General features: G+C 42.7%; 2 protein-coding genes across 2 annotated transcripts; one reads left to right on the forward strand and one right to left on the reverse strand.

Annotated features, from left to right (window-relative positions):
* The first annotated feature begins 4,747 nt into the window (after positions 1 to 4,747).
* Positions 4,748 to 10,366, forward strand: LOC115744725 (probable cellulose synthase A catalytic subunit 5 [UDP-forming]). The gene is made up of 14 exons (XM_030680076.2): positions 4,748 to 5,168; positions 5,278 to 5,473; positions 5,576 to 5,793; positions 5,914 to 6,034; positions 6,176 to 6,350; positions 6,546 to 6,812; positions 6,899 to 7,244; positions 7,330 to 7,467; positions 7,550 to 7,675; positions 7,766 to 7,978; positions 8,083 to 8,362; positions 8,606 to 8,796; positions 8,872 to 9,222; positions 9,332 to 10,366. The coding sequence occupies exons 1-14, from the start codon at positions 5,088 to 5,090 to the stop codon at positions 9,914 to 9,916; spliced, it is 3,288 nt and encodes a 1,095-aa protein (XP_030535936.1). The 5' UTR covers positions 4,748 to 5,087; the 3' UTR covers positions 9,917 to 10,366.
* Positions 10,367 to 10,725: 359 nt separating this feature from the next.
* On the reverse strand, positions 10,726 to 15,313 carry LOC115735458 (optineurin). Its single transcript, XM_030666702.2, has 3 exons — positions 13,951 to 15,313; positions 12,484 to 13,170; positions 10,726 to 11,750 (listed from the first exon to the last, which is right to left on the reverse strand). Exons 1-3 carry the CDS (start codon positions 15,274 to 15,276, stop codon positions 11,163 to 11,165), a joined length of 2,601 nt encoding a protein of 866 aa, XP_030522562.2. The 5' UTR covers positions 15,277 to 15,313; the 3' UTR covers positions 10,726 to 11,162.
* Positions 15,314 to 15,322: the final 9 nt, after the last annotated feature.

Raw genomic sequence — 15,322 nt, forward strand, 5'->3', positions numbered from 1 at the left:
GCGAGAGAGGTATTTTTCCTTGCATCTAATAACTTGGGACTATTGAAAAGGAATTGTCGAACGTGCATGGATAGTAAAAACAAAAAAAAAAAGGACAAAAAGACAGAGAAAGAAGAAACCAAAGAAATGTCATTGATTGAAGGTGGACCGTCTTGTAGTTTCACCAGATTTGAACACATTTAGACAAGCGGACAAGTAGGCCGTATAAACTGTTGCTTTCTATGTCGGTTGCGCCAATATTCCAATGAGAAATATAAAAAAATAAATAAAATAAATAGAAAATGGAGGGAAGCACTAACAATCACGTCGAATTAGAGAAAACAAAATGGTCAAATTTCCAGCTGCCGGGACATGCCAACAACCGATCTCTTTGTCCTTTCTCTACCGACCCTTTCCGCCCCGCTGGATTCCTTATCGTTTCTCCTTTCCTCTCTCACTACCATACATCCATTTCGTTTATTTCTCTAATCATGTTTTATATTTAATATTTCGGTTGACACAAAAAAAAAATGACCATTTTTTCTTTTTTTTTTGTTATAATCGATAAGTAATAGACTTAGTCGACAAAAACAGAGTCTGGTGAATAACAAAAGTCATGGACACGAATATACGTGTAACTGGCGAGCAATAATATTTCTGAATTCAAGCATTGCTACATATCGGTTATTTTTTACGAGTAGCAATATTTTCGAGCTTAAACGTTGTTAGATATCAGTTATATGGGAAGAAGAAGTCATTGGTATCAATATCGATGCACAATTGATGAGAGCAAGTTATTTGGGAATGAAGTCATTGAACTTCGGCGGGTAATTGATTAGTGGCGATATTTTTCGCAAGATTGTTTCTAGATAATAGGAGTCTGAGAAGTTATTTATTTATTTCAATCGGATAACCTTGATTTGTAAGCCTTGATTGTAGGCTACTAAATAGCCATGTCATGCTCTTTGTAAAATCCATCTCAAATCAATCAAAGAATTCAACATTTTTGCAAGTTTATCTTTGTTTTCGCAAGTTAAATATCTTTCAATTCTGGTACTTTAGTCGTAGTTTCAGATCTGTGTTGGTTGTATTTCTACCATTGCAATTTGTCACATATTAACTTTTGGCGAAGTGTTTTGTTCTTTGTTGAATTAAGTTCCAACGAAGTGTATTTATTAGCGAGAGCACCTGAGAAGCTCGACACCATTGCCCGGGGAGATCGAAGAATGAACATGTTAGGAGTGCGGGGCGTCAACGCCAAGTTCGAACCAACAATCTCCCCTTAGTGTTATGTTTACTCTGACAGATACTATCAATGCCAAGTTCGAACCAACAATCCCCCTTTAGTGTTATGTTTACTCCCACTTAATCCAGATATCTCATGAACAAATTTGGGACCCACCAATCTATCGTCGACTCCGATATCATCTGTTGAAAGCATGCGGGGAGATCGCTAAGAGGAGTCAAGTCCGAGCTCGTCAACATATCCAGTTAAATTCACTCAAAAGCTTAAGCTTGAATTATAGGTCAACTTTGATATATTAATTGTTCTACATCACACAAAGTCTTTAATATGGGACTTCTCAACACCAACTTACATATGCATCTCAATAGAACCTTTGGTGAAAGATCTTTCATTGACATCATTTTCAGCGAAACAATATCAATTTTTTTTTTTTGGCAATTACGATGGTCCTGCCCTCGACTCTTATATGTCAAGACGTCAGGAGGAAAATGATCTTCTTGTGAGTGCATCAGTTTCTTCTTCCGGTAAAACGTGGGTATGTCCAAATTGGCATGTGTTAAAAGATCAACGGTTTGAGTTCTGGATAAATATTCCACGTGATTAATGGATCTAGCCATGTTTCTAATAACAACGAGGGTGGGGCGAGCAGAGATCCATGTCGATAAAAGCGAAGTCCTTACTTTCGAGAGAAATGAACGCACTAAAAAAATTGCACAAATATAGTTTCTTTTCTCAGTTCCTCAGGAAAATTCGGGCAACCAAGACGGAAAAAAAAAATGCCGAAACGAATACGAACGCATTGCGCGAAGCGAAGTCGTTAACGAAGGACAAGCGCGCACCATTACACGATCACAATGCAAGGTGGTCAATCACATCTCGGGTTACTCCGTTCGAAACGAAAACTCGCGTATCGTCTTTTCCCACCCGAGGAACAACCGAGAGCAGATGTACCTAAGTCAATTCGGAAACAACAATATTGTTGTCCTAAATGGGTGTATGTTTCGGTTGGACTTTGGTGGCAATGTTTGATGTAATATGATGGGTGATCAATGACCTAACGCCTCTCACCCACTCCCCCTTGTACACGCACTGCATGGACGCTATTCTTGCTAAGGCTTGTGAAAATCTGTCGAAGCTTCATCTCCAGCGCTTAACCAATCTAGAATTATGACTTTTGATAAGTTCTTATCTGGTCGTTCATTTGATTTTTCTTTTCTTTTAATGGGATGGCGTCGTTGAAGGAGACCTCTCAGTGCAACTATGTCGATCTGTTCGACCCTTCTTTTTTATAATGATTTTCTCAGTTCGTGAGACCCACTGCAGCACAATTCTGTGCAGGAGAGGCCAGAGCACTGAATGCACAGAGTTAATACCATTTTGAACACAGCAAGCAAAAAAAAAAAAAAAAATAGTTTCACCAGCTCTGGTTGGATCTGACCATATATATACGTTTACATTATATATATGTATGTATGTATGTATGTATGTATGCAATTGGAACAAAAATATTGATTGTGGAAATATCTTTCGCCACCGAGAAAATAACAAGAAAAGAACGGAAGAAATCGATCATGGTATGCAAGGATCGAAGCAAAACTTTGAATTTTGGTGGAATGTCGACAAAATAATTTAAATTATGGGCGTTTCGGAAACTTAAACGAGCTATAATTGTGTCAAACGAGGTTAAATATATGGATGAATATGTTCTCGATAGTCGCCGGTAGCCGGCCATCAAATGGAAAAAAAAAAGGGGGAAGAGAAAGAAAACAAAAAAGAGAAAAAGAAAAGAATAATTCAAAGATTATTAAGATAAACATAAAAAATTATGTATGTCAGCACCGGACAGATAAACTGAATTGACCAAAAAAAAAAAAGAGTTTATGATTGAATTAGCATAATTGTAGTAGGTTTTAGACTTTTTTTTTTTAGTAATTTTTTCCAAGATAATCCACTTCTCCCATTTTACAAACAAGGAGTAACATTTGGTGAATTACAATTTTTGTCTTGTTTCACCAACCGACGGTATCCAAAATTAGACATTGACAAGAACTGGCAGCGACTGTCTCTGGATGTTCCAAGTTCCACCGACGAGCGTTGGACGTGGGTAATTTCCACGGAAGTCAAATGAGATCAATTCCCCTCGGATTATTATTTAAAAAAAAACAAAAGAAACATAAAAATATAAAATTTTACCCTACTACGACTGATCCGTAGCTCGGGGGTAGAATTTGCAGGACCCTGTATCCAAGGAATTTGCAAAAAAAAACATCTCTCTCTCTCTCTCTCTCTCTCTCTCTATGTTTTTCCATGAAAATGGTGAAGCAAGCCTTTCTAGGTTGGCATCGTAGAAATCTGCATCTGCTTATTTACAGAGACCAATCATTGGGTCGAGCTCGCATCTGCTTAAAATAAAGCGCATCATCGCTAGCCAACCCTTCTTCTTGGTCGAGATGAAAGGAACAGAGATTAAAAAAAAAACGAGAGAAAGTAAAAGTCGCATAAAAAAAGAAAAGGAAAAGAAAGTCAATGAAATCGAGCCAGAGCCAGAGACACAGAGAGAGTATAGAAAGCAACGTACAAAATCATGTGGGTGGTGGGGTCGAAGTGGAGGGGAACATCAAGAAAAGAAATCAAGAAGCCCGAAAAAGAAAAATTAATAATACAGCTAGCAGACCGTTCAGCGACGTGACCGCCTAAAATCCACATGTGTTCTCTCCCTCGCTCCCTCTCTGTTTTCCATTTAATTATTTGATTAACGAATTAATCTTGATTAGCTGAGTGTATCAGATCTTTTGCTGTCTAATCGATTCCTCCATTCTTTTTTTTTTTAACCTTTCCAATTTGTTAATTTTCACCACCCCGAAGAGAGTGAAATGCCGTTCCGGAAGTACCTTTCTGTCTGGAGCTTCAACAGTTGGAGATCATTAACTCGTAAGGTGGTGGCAACGTTAACGTCTCCCTGTTGACGTGTAAACACGAGAGAGAGAGAGAGAGAGAGAGAGAGAGAGAGAGGAGGGGGGGGGTTCTTGCTTTTTTGATGATTGCTTGTTGTTAGTGTTAAGGTTAATGTCTTGTGGCCTCATTAGCAGTGTCGGCGGAGAAGCTGTTGAGCGGAGCACCCAAAAGAAAAATAAAAAAAAGGACGAACAAATGGATAAATAAAACAAAATGGGTGGCGCAGAGCTGGAAGAAGCTCTTGAAGAGTCTTGTCTTCCTCACTCACGCCCTGCGAAATTTTCAATTTTTCACTTTCTACTTTAGCTTGGTCGTACTCACAAAAAGGCATAGAAAAAGAGAGGAGTGGGGGGTGTCTTCTTTTGGAACACTCTTCATGATGCAAGAGCAATTGAACTGGCCCGGGGGTTTGTTCTCTCGTAGTAAACAAGATATGGAAAGGGTGTTGGAGAGGAAGTAGTGTTTGGGTTTTTCTTTATTTTTAGTAATGTAGCATAAAAATATCTTCTTCTTTTTTTAAAGAAATTCATTCCAACTGGTAGGTGTAGATGACAGGGACAGAGATTGTGATTATTACGATTATTAATAGCTCTCCTTTTAATCTGTTTGCTGTGGTTGATGGAGGAAGAAGCAAGGAATGATAAGTGAGAGAAAAGGAAGCTGCTTTCATTTCTCACAGAGGGAGAGGGAGGGAGAGAGAGAGAGAGCACTCGAGCGTCATTTCTTCTCTCCTTCAACACATTGCTTCCTTTCGAGTTCACTGTTAACATGAGATCTCTCTGTGTGACTGTCCTCAGTCTCCTCGCCACTTAGATCTGAACCCCAAATTCTGTTGCTTTCGTTTGGATTCTGTGTTCTTGCACCAAGAGGGGCTGAAAATCAAGAACGGTAATAAGAGCAGAACGAAATGGAGGTGAGTGCCGGTTTAGTAGCGGGCTCTCACAACAGGAACGAGCTGGTTGTCATCCGCCGCGAGAATGAACTCGGAGTAAGGCTCACTCTGCTTCAGACGGCAATTACGATGGTGTCTTTTTTGGGGACAATTGAGGTTCTTGGCCTTGTTAATTGCTCAATTCTTCCTGTTTCTCGATTTGCAGGCAAAGCCAGTGCAGCAGTTGAGCGGGCAAATTTGCCAGATTTGCGGCGACGACGTTGGGTTGACCGCGGACGGCGAGCTATTCGTCGCCTGCAATGAGTGTGCATTCCCCATTTGCAGGACTTGCTATGAGTATGAGCGGCGCGAGGGAAGCCAAATTTGTCCTCAGTGCAAAACCAGATTCAAGCGCTTAAAGGGTATGTGAATTTGGCGTTTTCTTGGAAGTTCACGAGAGAATGTAGCGTGGAATCAACGACTGAGTGACTAAGGGAGTTTGTGCTGCTTGTGTGATGATGCAGGGTGTGCAAGAGTGGATGGAGATGAGGAAGAGGATGGTGTGGATGACTTGGAGAATGAGTTCAACTTTGACGGGAGGCACAGGCAAGAGATGGATCGCCAGGGATACGGTCTAGATGCAATGCTTCATGGCCATATGAGCTACGGCCGTGGCTCGGATTCGGATCTGTCTCAAGTTCATCATCTGCCCCAAGTCCCACTCCTCACCAATGGTCAAATGGTACTTAATCCTGTCTGTTCTTTGTTTACTTGCTTCACAGCTTCCCTCTTTTCTTTAGCACTTTGATAATTGACATTTCTCTAAGTAAATCAGCGAGTGAAAATGGAATTATGGGTATAGGTTGATGATATTCCTCCGGAGCACCACGCTTTGGTCCCAGCCTACATGGGAGCTGGAGGCGGTGGCGGCGGTGGCGGCAAAAGGATCCACCCACTTCCTTTCACTGATTCTGGTCTTCCAGGTATTTTGATTTCCTTTTCCCTTTTTCCTTTACTTATGCGTTTTAGATTCGAGTGATTTAATTTCTTTGAGAATCTGAGTCTGTGAAGTTGGAATTGCAAGTATACAACTGACGGTTGTTTGTGTGAACTCCTTTCTGTAGTGCAACCTCGATCCATGGATCCTTCAAAGGACTTGGCTGCTTATGGATATGGAAGTGTTGCTTGGAAAGAGAGGATGGAGAGTTGGAAACAAAGGCAAGAGAAACTACAGATGACGAAGAACGAGAAAGGTGGCAAGGATTGGGACGATGATGGGGACAACCCGGATCTACCACTGTAAGTTCTGTTCTCGTCAAATTTGATGAGTTGCATTGCTAAACCAGTCTTCTCTTTTCTCGGAAGGTTATGTAACAATTCCTGTTTGAGAAGTCAATTATGTATGGCTTAGTTCTTGCATAGTTTCCGCATATGTTGAGATTAGTAATTGCGGGTCTCTAATGCTATGGGTTTTCCATCTGCAACGTGAATCAGAATGGATGAGGCGAGACAGCCGCTGTCAAGAAAGTTGCCCATTCCCTCCAGCCAAATCAATCCCTACAGAATGATCATCGTCATCCGGCTTGTAGTAGCTGGATTCTTTTTCCATTACAGAGTTACGCATCCTGTCAATGATGCATACGCATTGTGGCTCATATCTGTTATCTGTGAGATCTGGTTTGCTCTCTCGTGGATCCTGGATCAATTCCCCAAATGGCTCCCTATTGACCGGGAGACATACCTCGACAGACTTTCCCTGAGGTTATAGATTCTGCCTGCCATTTTCACACTATTTTGTCGATCTTAATGTGGATTTGTAAAGTATTCAATTTGGCATCGTTCTTTAGGTATGAGAAGGAGGGCCAACCTTCTCTACTTGCTCCAATAGATATATTTGTGAGTACTGTCGACCCACTGAAGGAACCCCCCCTGGTGACCGCAAATACTGTCTTATCAATTCTAGCCGTGGACTACCCTGTTGATAAGGTGTCCTGTTATGTTTCGGATGACGGTGCTGCTATGCTGACATTCGAAGCACTCTCAGAAACATCAGAATTTGCAAGAAAATGGGTCCCTTTCTGTAAGAAATTCAACATTGAGCCAAGGGCACCCGATTTTTATTTTGCTCAGAGGATAGATTATCTCAAAGATAAGGTTCTGGCATCCTTTGTGAAGGAGCGAAGAGCAATGAAGGTAATGGAAGTGCCAAATTTAGTTTATCAATTGCTCTTTGCAGATGATAGCCAAATTCTTAATTCTGTTCTTGCTGTGTTGGCAGAGAGAGTATGAGGAGTTTAAGGTTCGCATAAATGCTTTGGTGGCCAAAGCCCAAAAGGTTCCTGAGGAAGGATGGACGATGCAGGACGGAACGCCATGGCCTGGAAATAACGTCCGTGATCATCCTGGCATGATTCAGGTATGCAAAGATATCATATTCAGTTTTAAAACTTTGTTGATGTGAGATGAGATTAACTGCTTATTCCTGCTATCTTTAATAGGTGTTTCTTGGCCAAAGTGGAGGACATGACTCCGACGGGAATGAGTTACCTCGCCTTGTCTATGTTTCCAGAGAGAAGAGGCCTGGCTTTAATCACCACAAAAAAGCAGGAGCTATGAATGCTTTGGTAAGTGCCATAAGGAGCCACCTCAGTTGGTGAAGACCCTTTTTTTCCTCTCTCCATTGAGCTTTCTGTGAACTTTTGTTCGTCTAACAGGTCAGAGTCTCCGCTGTGCTTACAAATGCACCTTATCTTTTGAATCTGGATTGTGATCACTACTTCAATAATAGTAAGGCTATCAGAGAGTCAATGTGCTTCATGATGGACCCACTTCTTGGCAAAAGGGTGTGCTATGTCCAGTTCCCTCAAAGATTTGATGGTATCGATAGGCACGATCGATACGCCAATCGGAACACCGTGTTTTTCGATGTAAGCATGCAATTATCAGCCATTGAATTTCCTCATGCCCATTGCAACCACCCTGTCATTATTTCTGTGCAAGAAGATCTGACTGAGAAATTTCTCTCTTTTAGATTAATATGAAGGGTCTGGATGGCATTCAAGGTCCTATTTATGTGGGGACTGGCTGTGTATTCAGAAGACTGGCACTCTATGGTTATGATGCTCCAAAAGCAAAGAAGCCACCGACCAGAACTTGCAACTGCTTGCCAAAGTGGTGCTGCTGCTGTTGCTCCGGGAAGAAGAAGAAGAAGAAGACCACCAAGCCTAAGACCGAACTAAAGAAGAAATATTCTAAAAAAGGAGGTGCAGGTACTCTGCCACCTTTGGAAGGTATCGAAGAGGGCATTGAAGGTGAGATTCTGCTTTTGCATGAGGTCCACTTAATTGTCTACTGTTGGTTTGCCTTTTCTCTCACTATCTCAATGGCGTCAATCGGCGGATATTTTTTATTCTTCCGAGAGCTTGTTTTCTATGGGGTTGTGTCCTAGTTAACATATGTTCCAATTTGAACTTAACAGATTTTGCTTCCTAAGTCATGCTCATAATAGTAGTTCTTTTAATTTGTCATCTAAACATTCATGTTTTCTTATGCAGGAATTGAAGCTGAAAATCAAACGCCTCAGCATAAGCTTGAAAAGAAGTTTGGGCAGTCCCCAGTCTTTGTTGCATCAACGTTGCTGGAGGATGGAGGAACACTGAAAGGCGCGAGCCCTGCATCACTGCTGAAAGAAGCTATCCATGTCATCAGCTGTGGCTACGAAGATAAAACTGAGTGGGGAAAAGAGGTAAGCGTAGGTTAAATGCTCTCTTCATGCAATTATTGGTTCTTTCAGAGTCGGCTGAACTTTTTTCAAATACAGGTCGGATGGATATATGGTTCGGTTACAGAAGATATATTGACAGGCTTTAAAATGCACTGCCACGGATGGCGATCCATCTACTGCATACCTGCAAGGCCCGCTTTTAAAGGATCTGCTCCCATCAATCTTTCCGACCGTCTCCACCAGGTCCTTCGTTGGGCTCTTGGTTCCATTGAGATCTTCTTAAGCAGGCACTGTCCCCTTTGGTATGGTTATGGAGGTGGTTTGAAATGGTTAGAGCGATTATCTTACATAAATGCCACAGTATACCCATGGACATCAATCCCTCTGTTGGCATACTGTACTTTGCCTGCTGTGTGCTTGCTTACTGGGAAATTCATCACGCCGGAGGTAGGCTTAGATTTTTTTTTCCTTTCAATTATTATTTTTATATCCCTACAACTGACGATGTTCCAGGCAAAAGATCTTACATTGTCTTTGTTACTTGTCCCTGTTGCAGCTGAACAATGTGGCTAGTCTGTGGTTTCTGTCACTTTTCATTTGCATTTTCGCGACGAGTATCCTGGAAATGCGATGGAGTGGGGTTGGAATAGATGATTGGTGGAGGAACGAACAGTTCTGGGTCATTGGAGGAGTTTCAGCGCATCTATTTGCGGTTTTTCAGGGGCTGTTGAAGGTTCTGGCTGGTGTAGACACAAACTTCACCGTGACATCAAAGGCCGGGGAGGACGAGGATTTCTCTGAACTTTACGCGTTCAAATGGACTACCTTGCTCATTCCACCGACCACATTGCTTATAATAAACCTGATTGGTGTCGTAGCCGGTGTATCAAATGCAATAAACAACGGTTACGAGTCGTGGGGTCCTCTGTTCGGGAAGCTATTCTTTGCCTTCTGGGTGATCGTCCACCTGTATCCTTTCCTAAAGGGTCTGCTCGGAAGGCAAAACAGGACTCCTACAATCATCATCGTATGGTCGATCTTGCTCGCTTCGATCTTCTCCCTTCTGTGGGTACGTATCGATCCATTCTTGGCCAAGTCGGATGGACCGGTTTTGGAAGAATGCGGGTTGGACTGTAATTAGCAGAGTGTCTGATTCCTGGAAATCATTTGGCCAGTAGGATTTGTTTATGGGTTATTTATCGTGAGGATACAGAAAGAATACATTTGGTGTGGTGCCGTCTGCAATGCAAATAAAGGGCATGTTTGGACGTCAATGTTTCCGCTACTCCGCCTTCTCCATTAGACCGGGAAACTCTGAAGGGCTGCAAAAACCAGACTTTGCTGCTCTTTCGCAACAGCTGGGAGATCTGTCGGAAAGGACCGTGACACTGCTTCTTGATTCTTTATTTGGTTCATAATTTTTTGTTTTCTAGGAAGAGGTGGTGTGAACCACAGTATAATGTGTATTATCATCTGATAATCTCTCTCTCTCTCTCTCTCTCTCTCTCTCTCTCTCTCTACGTATAAGTGTAACCTAGCCGAAATTGTGAACATGTATTATATGTGGGGCATTGGCCTTCAGTTGGTGCTGCTTAATGTGGCTACGCATGGCTTTTTGCTGTTGAAAGATCAAAGGGAAAAGTTCAATTTTCTTTTACCACAGAGGTCGCTTTACTTATTTAAGCGACCTGACTAAAAATGCATTGCAGACCAAGGCCATTTTTAGATTCTCCGCAAGAACAATAAAGCTTCTGTAAAATTTGGATGCAACAAGTTTTCAATACAAACCATCTGTGGACAGAAAGTTTAACATGATTTAAGCGTCAATACAACATCAACTTGGAGATTCATCTTGGCATCTGGTGGAGCTGGTGAGATGGAACTGCAAGATGATGAGATGCAGGTGACCAATATGTTCCAACTCTTCAGCAACAGTAAGAAAGACAGGAGAAAAGAGCCAAAGAGAGAGAGGAACTTGTCAAAGAAAATCTCAAGAGAGCTCTGGCTATTTTCCACACCATCCACAATCCCTTTTTCGTATTGGGTTGGACATTATTCTGTATGAGAAGAGAAATGTATTTGATCTTTCACTCAGGATATACAAAAAAAAAAAAAAAAATTGCTCCTCCCATTTCCTTGAAGAAGCTGAATTCTCACATCCTCTACCATAATTGAAGTCGCTGGAATCTTCAAAACCCATACCGAACTTGCTACCGGCCTAAGACTGATGAATGCCGCGATTGTCGTTTCTAGGCACTGAGGTTTGAAAAGCATCTAGCCAAAGGCGATATGAAACTTCCAGGCTAATCCCCTTGAATACATGTGACCGGAGTTTCTGAAGCCTGTCATGCCAAAAAAGGTCAGTCATCTCCAATTCCAGTTTGCCGTCATGATGCTGGGGTGAGATGAACAGATGCAGCTAATTCTGCTAATTGTTTCCCGCCGAGATCAGAAACAAGTTCCATAGGGATTAAATGTTTTGGTCGATTGCCAAAATTTTCCTCCTTCAAGTCATATACTGCTCGGAGCTTTTGGGCTTCAGATTCTGCAGCTTCCGCCTCAGCAAGTAAAATCTCTGCTTCTTCATGGTCGCCCAATTCCACAGCAGCAGCTCTTTCAGCACCGGCAGCACTGGCAGTTATGAGTAACCTCTGGAATCTAGCTACCGCCAAATCCCTCTCCCTTAATAAGATCAGCTCCTCAGCCTCCTGCAATTTATCAACAGTTTCTTTAATCTCTTCTTCAAGCTTTCCAAGCTCCATAGTGGCTCTTTCAAGCTCCATTTGTGCTCCTTCCTTCTCAGTACTTAACGACTTTGCTTCAGCAGCTATTCGTGCGGCTTCTTTGAAATTTCTTGCGGCAGCAGCAACCTTTTTCTCGGTCTCTAGTTCTGGAAGTCTTTTGTCCACATAAAGTATCCTCTGCTCGAATGAAGCTATCTCCTGCTGGAGGCTGGACTTATTTGAAGACAGTTCCTATAATCGAAAGACAAGAATCTAATCAAATGACAAGCCAGAGAGCCAAATAAATTTCGAGCATTCAGATTCTGATTTTTTCTTGCTGAAGCTATGGCTAGAGAACATGCTTAATGCAATACCATGACCATTTAACTGGAAAAAAAATTTTCAGATTAAAGGTCTCCTCACACGATATTGGAGTTCACTGCAAGATTTCGAATCTGATCAGATTCCTCTTTTGTTTGTACTCTCCTATTGCTCCCTCTTTTGCTTATCGTTTCCTATTTCTCATGTTATAGTACTAAAGCTCTACAATAGTTTGATTTTATGATTACATCCACTATCTCGCTCGCAAGACATAGCCTTTCGGTGAGGGGAAACGTTAGAGCTCAACATACATAGTCTACATATCCCTGGTTGCCTAAACTTTTGAGATTAAGGCTTCCCTCACAAATGCTTTACATAAACAAACTTCTGAAAGAGAGTAGGCGTCACTTGCTGCTTGTGTCTTTAGAATATTCCTTCAGCAAGTATATCTCAACCATGAACCAACACTCATCCTAAGTTGGATTATCAAACATGAACCTCAAGCGTTACTGATTCAGAAAACTGGAAGTAAATATTCCAAAACGTTGCAAGATGTAGACTCTATAGCCCATAATTTTAGTAAATTAATCATGTGAAGCCCAACCACCTTTTAGGTTTATGTCGTTTGCATGTAAAGAGTAAGACAGCTAAAAAGTAAAATTACCTGTAGAGAAGCTCTTGCAGAGGAAGCTTCTTGTTGGAGCCTCTTGACATCTTCAGAAAATTTCTCCTCAGTCTTCATCAGCCCCAGTTTACCTTCTCGGTACTCCAAAATGCAGAGCATTAAACCTTTTCTCAACCCTGCAGCTTCATTATATGCTTTTGCTTCATCTGCAGCAATCCTCCCAAGTTCCCTAATCTTTGCGCCTTTATTCTCTTCCTGAGAGAGTACGCCATCAATATCCTTCTTTTTTACAGATAAAGCTTCAATTTCCTCATCAACCTGAGAGACCTTTGATTTCATTCTATCATATTTAGCACCAATATCTGATTGCATGTCCTGAAATCCAGAGACCACACCAGCAATACGCTTCTCTACTGCTTCAATGGTAGCATCATTCTCAGCAATTTCTTTCTCCTTCTCTTTCACTAAATTAAGTAGCTTCTCCAATTCATCCAACAACACATCCTTCTTCTTAAGAAGTTTTTCTTTCTCTCTACTGTCATTGTCAACTGAATGCTCGATGGAACCATTCAGTCCTTCACGAGCTTCACTTATCAGATACGACTCGATTTCAAGTTCCATCTTCTTCACCTCCAAATCTTCACTTGATGAAAGCCATTTGTCCATTTCCTTTGCATGCAGTAAGTTTGCCTTCTTCTCTATCAGGTCAGCACTAGCAGTTGCATCCTGCAGGATAAGAGGTTAAAAAGTCAGCCAGTCTGCTTCAAACATGAACTTCAAACTAAATTCAGCTAAATCTGGCAACTGTCATCTCCACATGAACTCGATAGCTTACAAGAAAGCTTTTCATGGCAAGCAAGATCCAACCTCATGTTTTGTGGAGACAGATGAAACATTTACGGAAAAGTTCAGAGAGACATAGCACGGTTGTCCTTAAAGCAGCGACTATCCAAAAGTCTACTTTAATTGGCGAAACAAAAACTGCCATGGGAAATATTTCAACAGATAATTCTGCTGTAACCAATCAATTTGACTTGCTGAAACCTTTTAGTTTACCTTACAACAAATCAATCTCAAAATAAAAAACCAAGGCTACAATTGCACGCGAGGGCCAGTGACACCACGTGTGGTGCACCCACTAGCATGCTCATACCATGCCTATAATCTACCATAACGCAACAAAGGTCAAGAGACATTCTTGTTGTCCGGTCATTTTCCTTGAAGCACTTTGACAAAACCAGTCTTTCCATGTTCACCTTGAGAACCCGACTGCCAATTGAAAGATGAAAATTGACAAAGGACTTCCCTCACTCAACAGGGGCAGCTAAGCACAAATGTGAATTTAAAGAACATCCAGTCAAGAAGGAAAACCAGAGACATGTTTCGATCTGCTCCACCCAATCAGTGCTGCGAAGTTGCTACTATAGAATTTTTACTATCTTAATTCATTCTAGGATCAAGCATTCTGCCAGTGTAACAGAGGAAAAAAAACATTTTATCACTGACCTTAGAGAAATTCTCCAACAGAGAAACACACTCATCCTCAGCAGCAACCTGAGCATTCAAAACCTCCTGAATCTTCGCATCAATAGCATCGCATTCGGCTTCACTAGCTCTGAGCGCATCCACCAAAGCTTGTCTCTCCTTTTCGGCAACAGCAAGGCTCTCACTGACCTTCTCAGCCATCTCGAAATCTTCAGCCTCACATGCTTCCTCCAAGCTCTTCTCCAGTTCCTTGTGCTTGGTAGAAACCAAAGTCACGTTCTCAGCAGCTTTTCTTGTCTTCCTCACGCAATCCTTCTTCGCAGCGGATAAGGAAGCTGCCAATTCGCGAGCCCGGTTGAGTTTCTCGGCAATCTGAGCCTTCATTCGCTCGAATTTCATCTCAACTGAATCGTCCATCTTCGTCGGCTCAGCACCATCGTCGCCGTGTTTTGTCGTCTCCGTAGCCTCGGATGCGAGAGCTGATTCTTCCTCTATAACTCTCTTAGGGGGCTGAATTACGTTACTGTCGCTAGTCCCCGGAGTTCGTGGAGGATCCTCCGAGGCCTCCTTTAAATCTTCTGAAACTTCTAGGCCGCGATGGTTAGACTGTGATGCGAGTGAAGTAACATTGGATGATTCCCGTTCTTGCGGAGCAGATACGGACGTGGAGAAGCTATTTCTACTGTTACTGCTGCTGTCGATATTGGAATCCGATCTCGCGTCTGGTACAGAGACTGAATTCGCATCAGAAGAAGGAGAGATGGGAACAGGAGACGCGCGATCGGCGGAAGTCGCGATCGGCACGTCTCTCCCATATCCGATCCTCAAACCAGCAGCTCTCTTCTTCTTCCTCGAAATCTGCCGAGTTATTACAGAAGGAGCAATCTCTCGCGCCGTCGAATGACCCGACGCCGTCTTCGTCTCCTTCTCGAAAGAAGGACTGGGGCTCAATCGAGGAGTGGAGTGGCCGTTCTCGGGCAGGTCCGGCAGAGGACCGACGAGAGTGAGGTCGGAGAAGAGGTTCTCGTCGAGCGGCTCGGACGCGGCCGCCGCATCCGCGGGCGACTGCGGCGGCGGAGGAAGATGCTGGATCGGATCATGGAGCTGGCGTTGATTCGCACCGTCCCTTTCGGGTTGGTCGGGAAGCTGGGACGGCGTGAACAGCACCATGCCTTCGAAGAGCGAGTCCATGTCGTCTTCCATTGAACGGGAATTCGAGCCTCGATCCGGTGTCAACTGGTCGCGCTCCGAGTCAGAGCTCGCCAATGCTTGCCAAGTTCTTATCTGAACCTTCTGCAATGGGGCTAAACGTCGGCGAGGGACGGTGGTGTGGTGGGGTCTTGCCATTGGGCCTGGTGGGCTAAGCCCAAGATAGGGCCCATTGGACCGTGCC

Source organism: Rhodamnia argentea, chromosome 2 (genome assembly GCF_020921035.1).
Source record: "Rhodamnia argentea isolate NSW1041297 chromosome 2, ASM2092103v1, whole genome shotgun sequence".
In the NCBI taxonomy this organism is placed as follows: domain Eukaryota; kingdom Viridiplantae; phylum Streptophyta; class Magnoliopsida; order Myrtales; family Myrtaceae; genus Rhodamnia; species Rhodamnia argentea.

Excerpts from the sequence above, each read along its gene's own strand:
- LOC115744725 (XM_030680076.2), top strand. The coding sequence starts at position 5,088 with ATGGAGGTGAGTGCCGGTTTAGTAGCGGGCTCTCACAACAGGAACGAG. Across the intron at positions 5,794-5,913 it reads TCCTCACCAATGGTCAAATG|GTTGATGATATTCCTCCGGA; the intron begins GTACTTAATCCT and ends TTATGGGTATAG. Across the intron at positions 7,979-8,082 it reads GGAACACCGTGTTTTTCGAT|ATTAATATGAAGGGTCTGGA; the intron begins GTAAGCATGCAA and ends TCTCTCTTTTAG.
- LOC115735458 (XM_030666702.2), bottom strand. The coding sequence starts at position 15,276 with ATGGCAAGACCCCACCACACCACCGTCCCTCGCCGACGTTTAGCCCCA. Across the intron at positions 13,171-13,950 it reads TGTTGGAGAATTTCTCTAAG|GATGCAACTGCTAGTGCTGA; the intron begins GTCAGTGATAAA and ends CTTATCCTGCAG. Across the intron at positions 11,751-12,483 it reads CTGCAAGAGCTTCTCTACAG|GAACTGTCTTCAAATAAGTC; the intron begins GTAATTTTACTT and ends TTTCGATTATAG.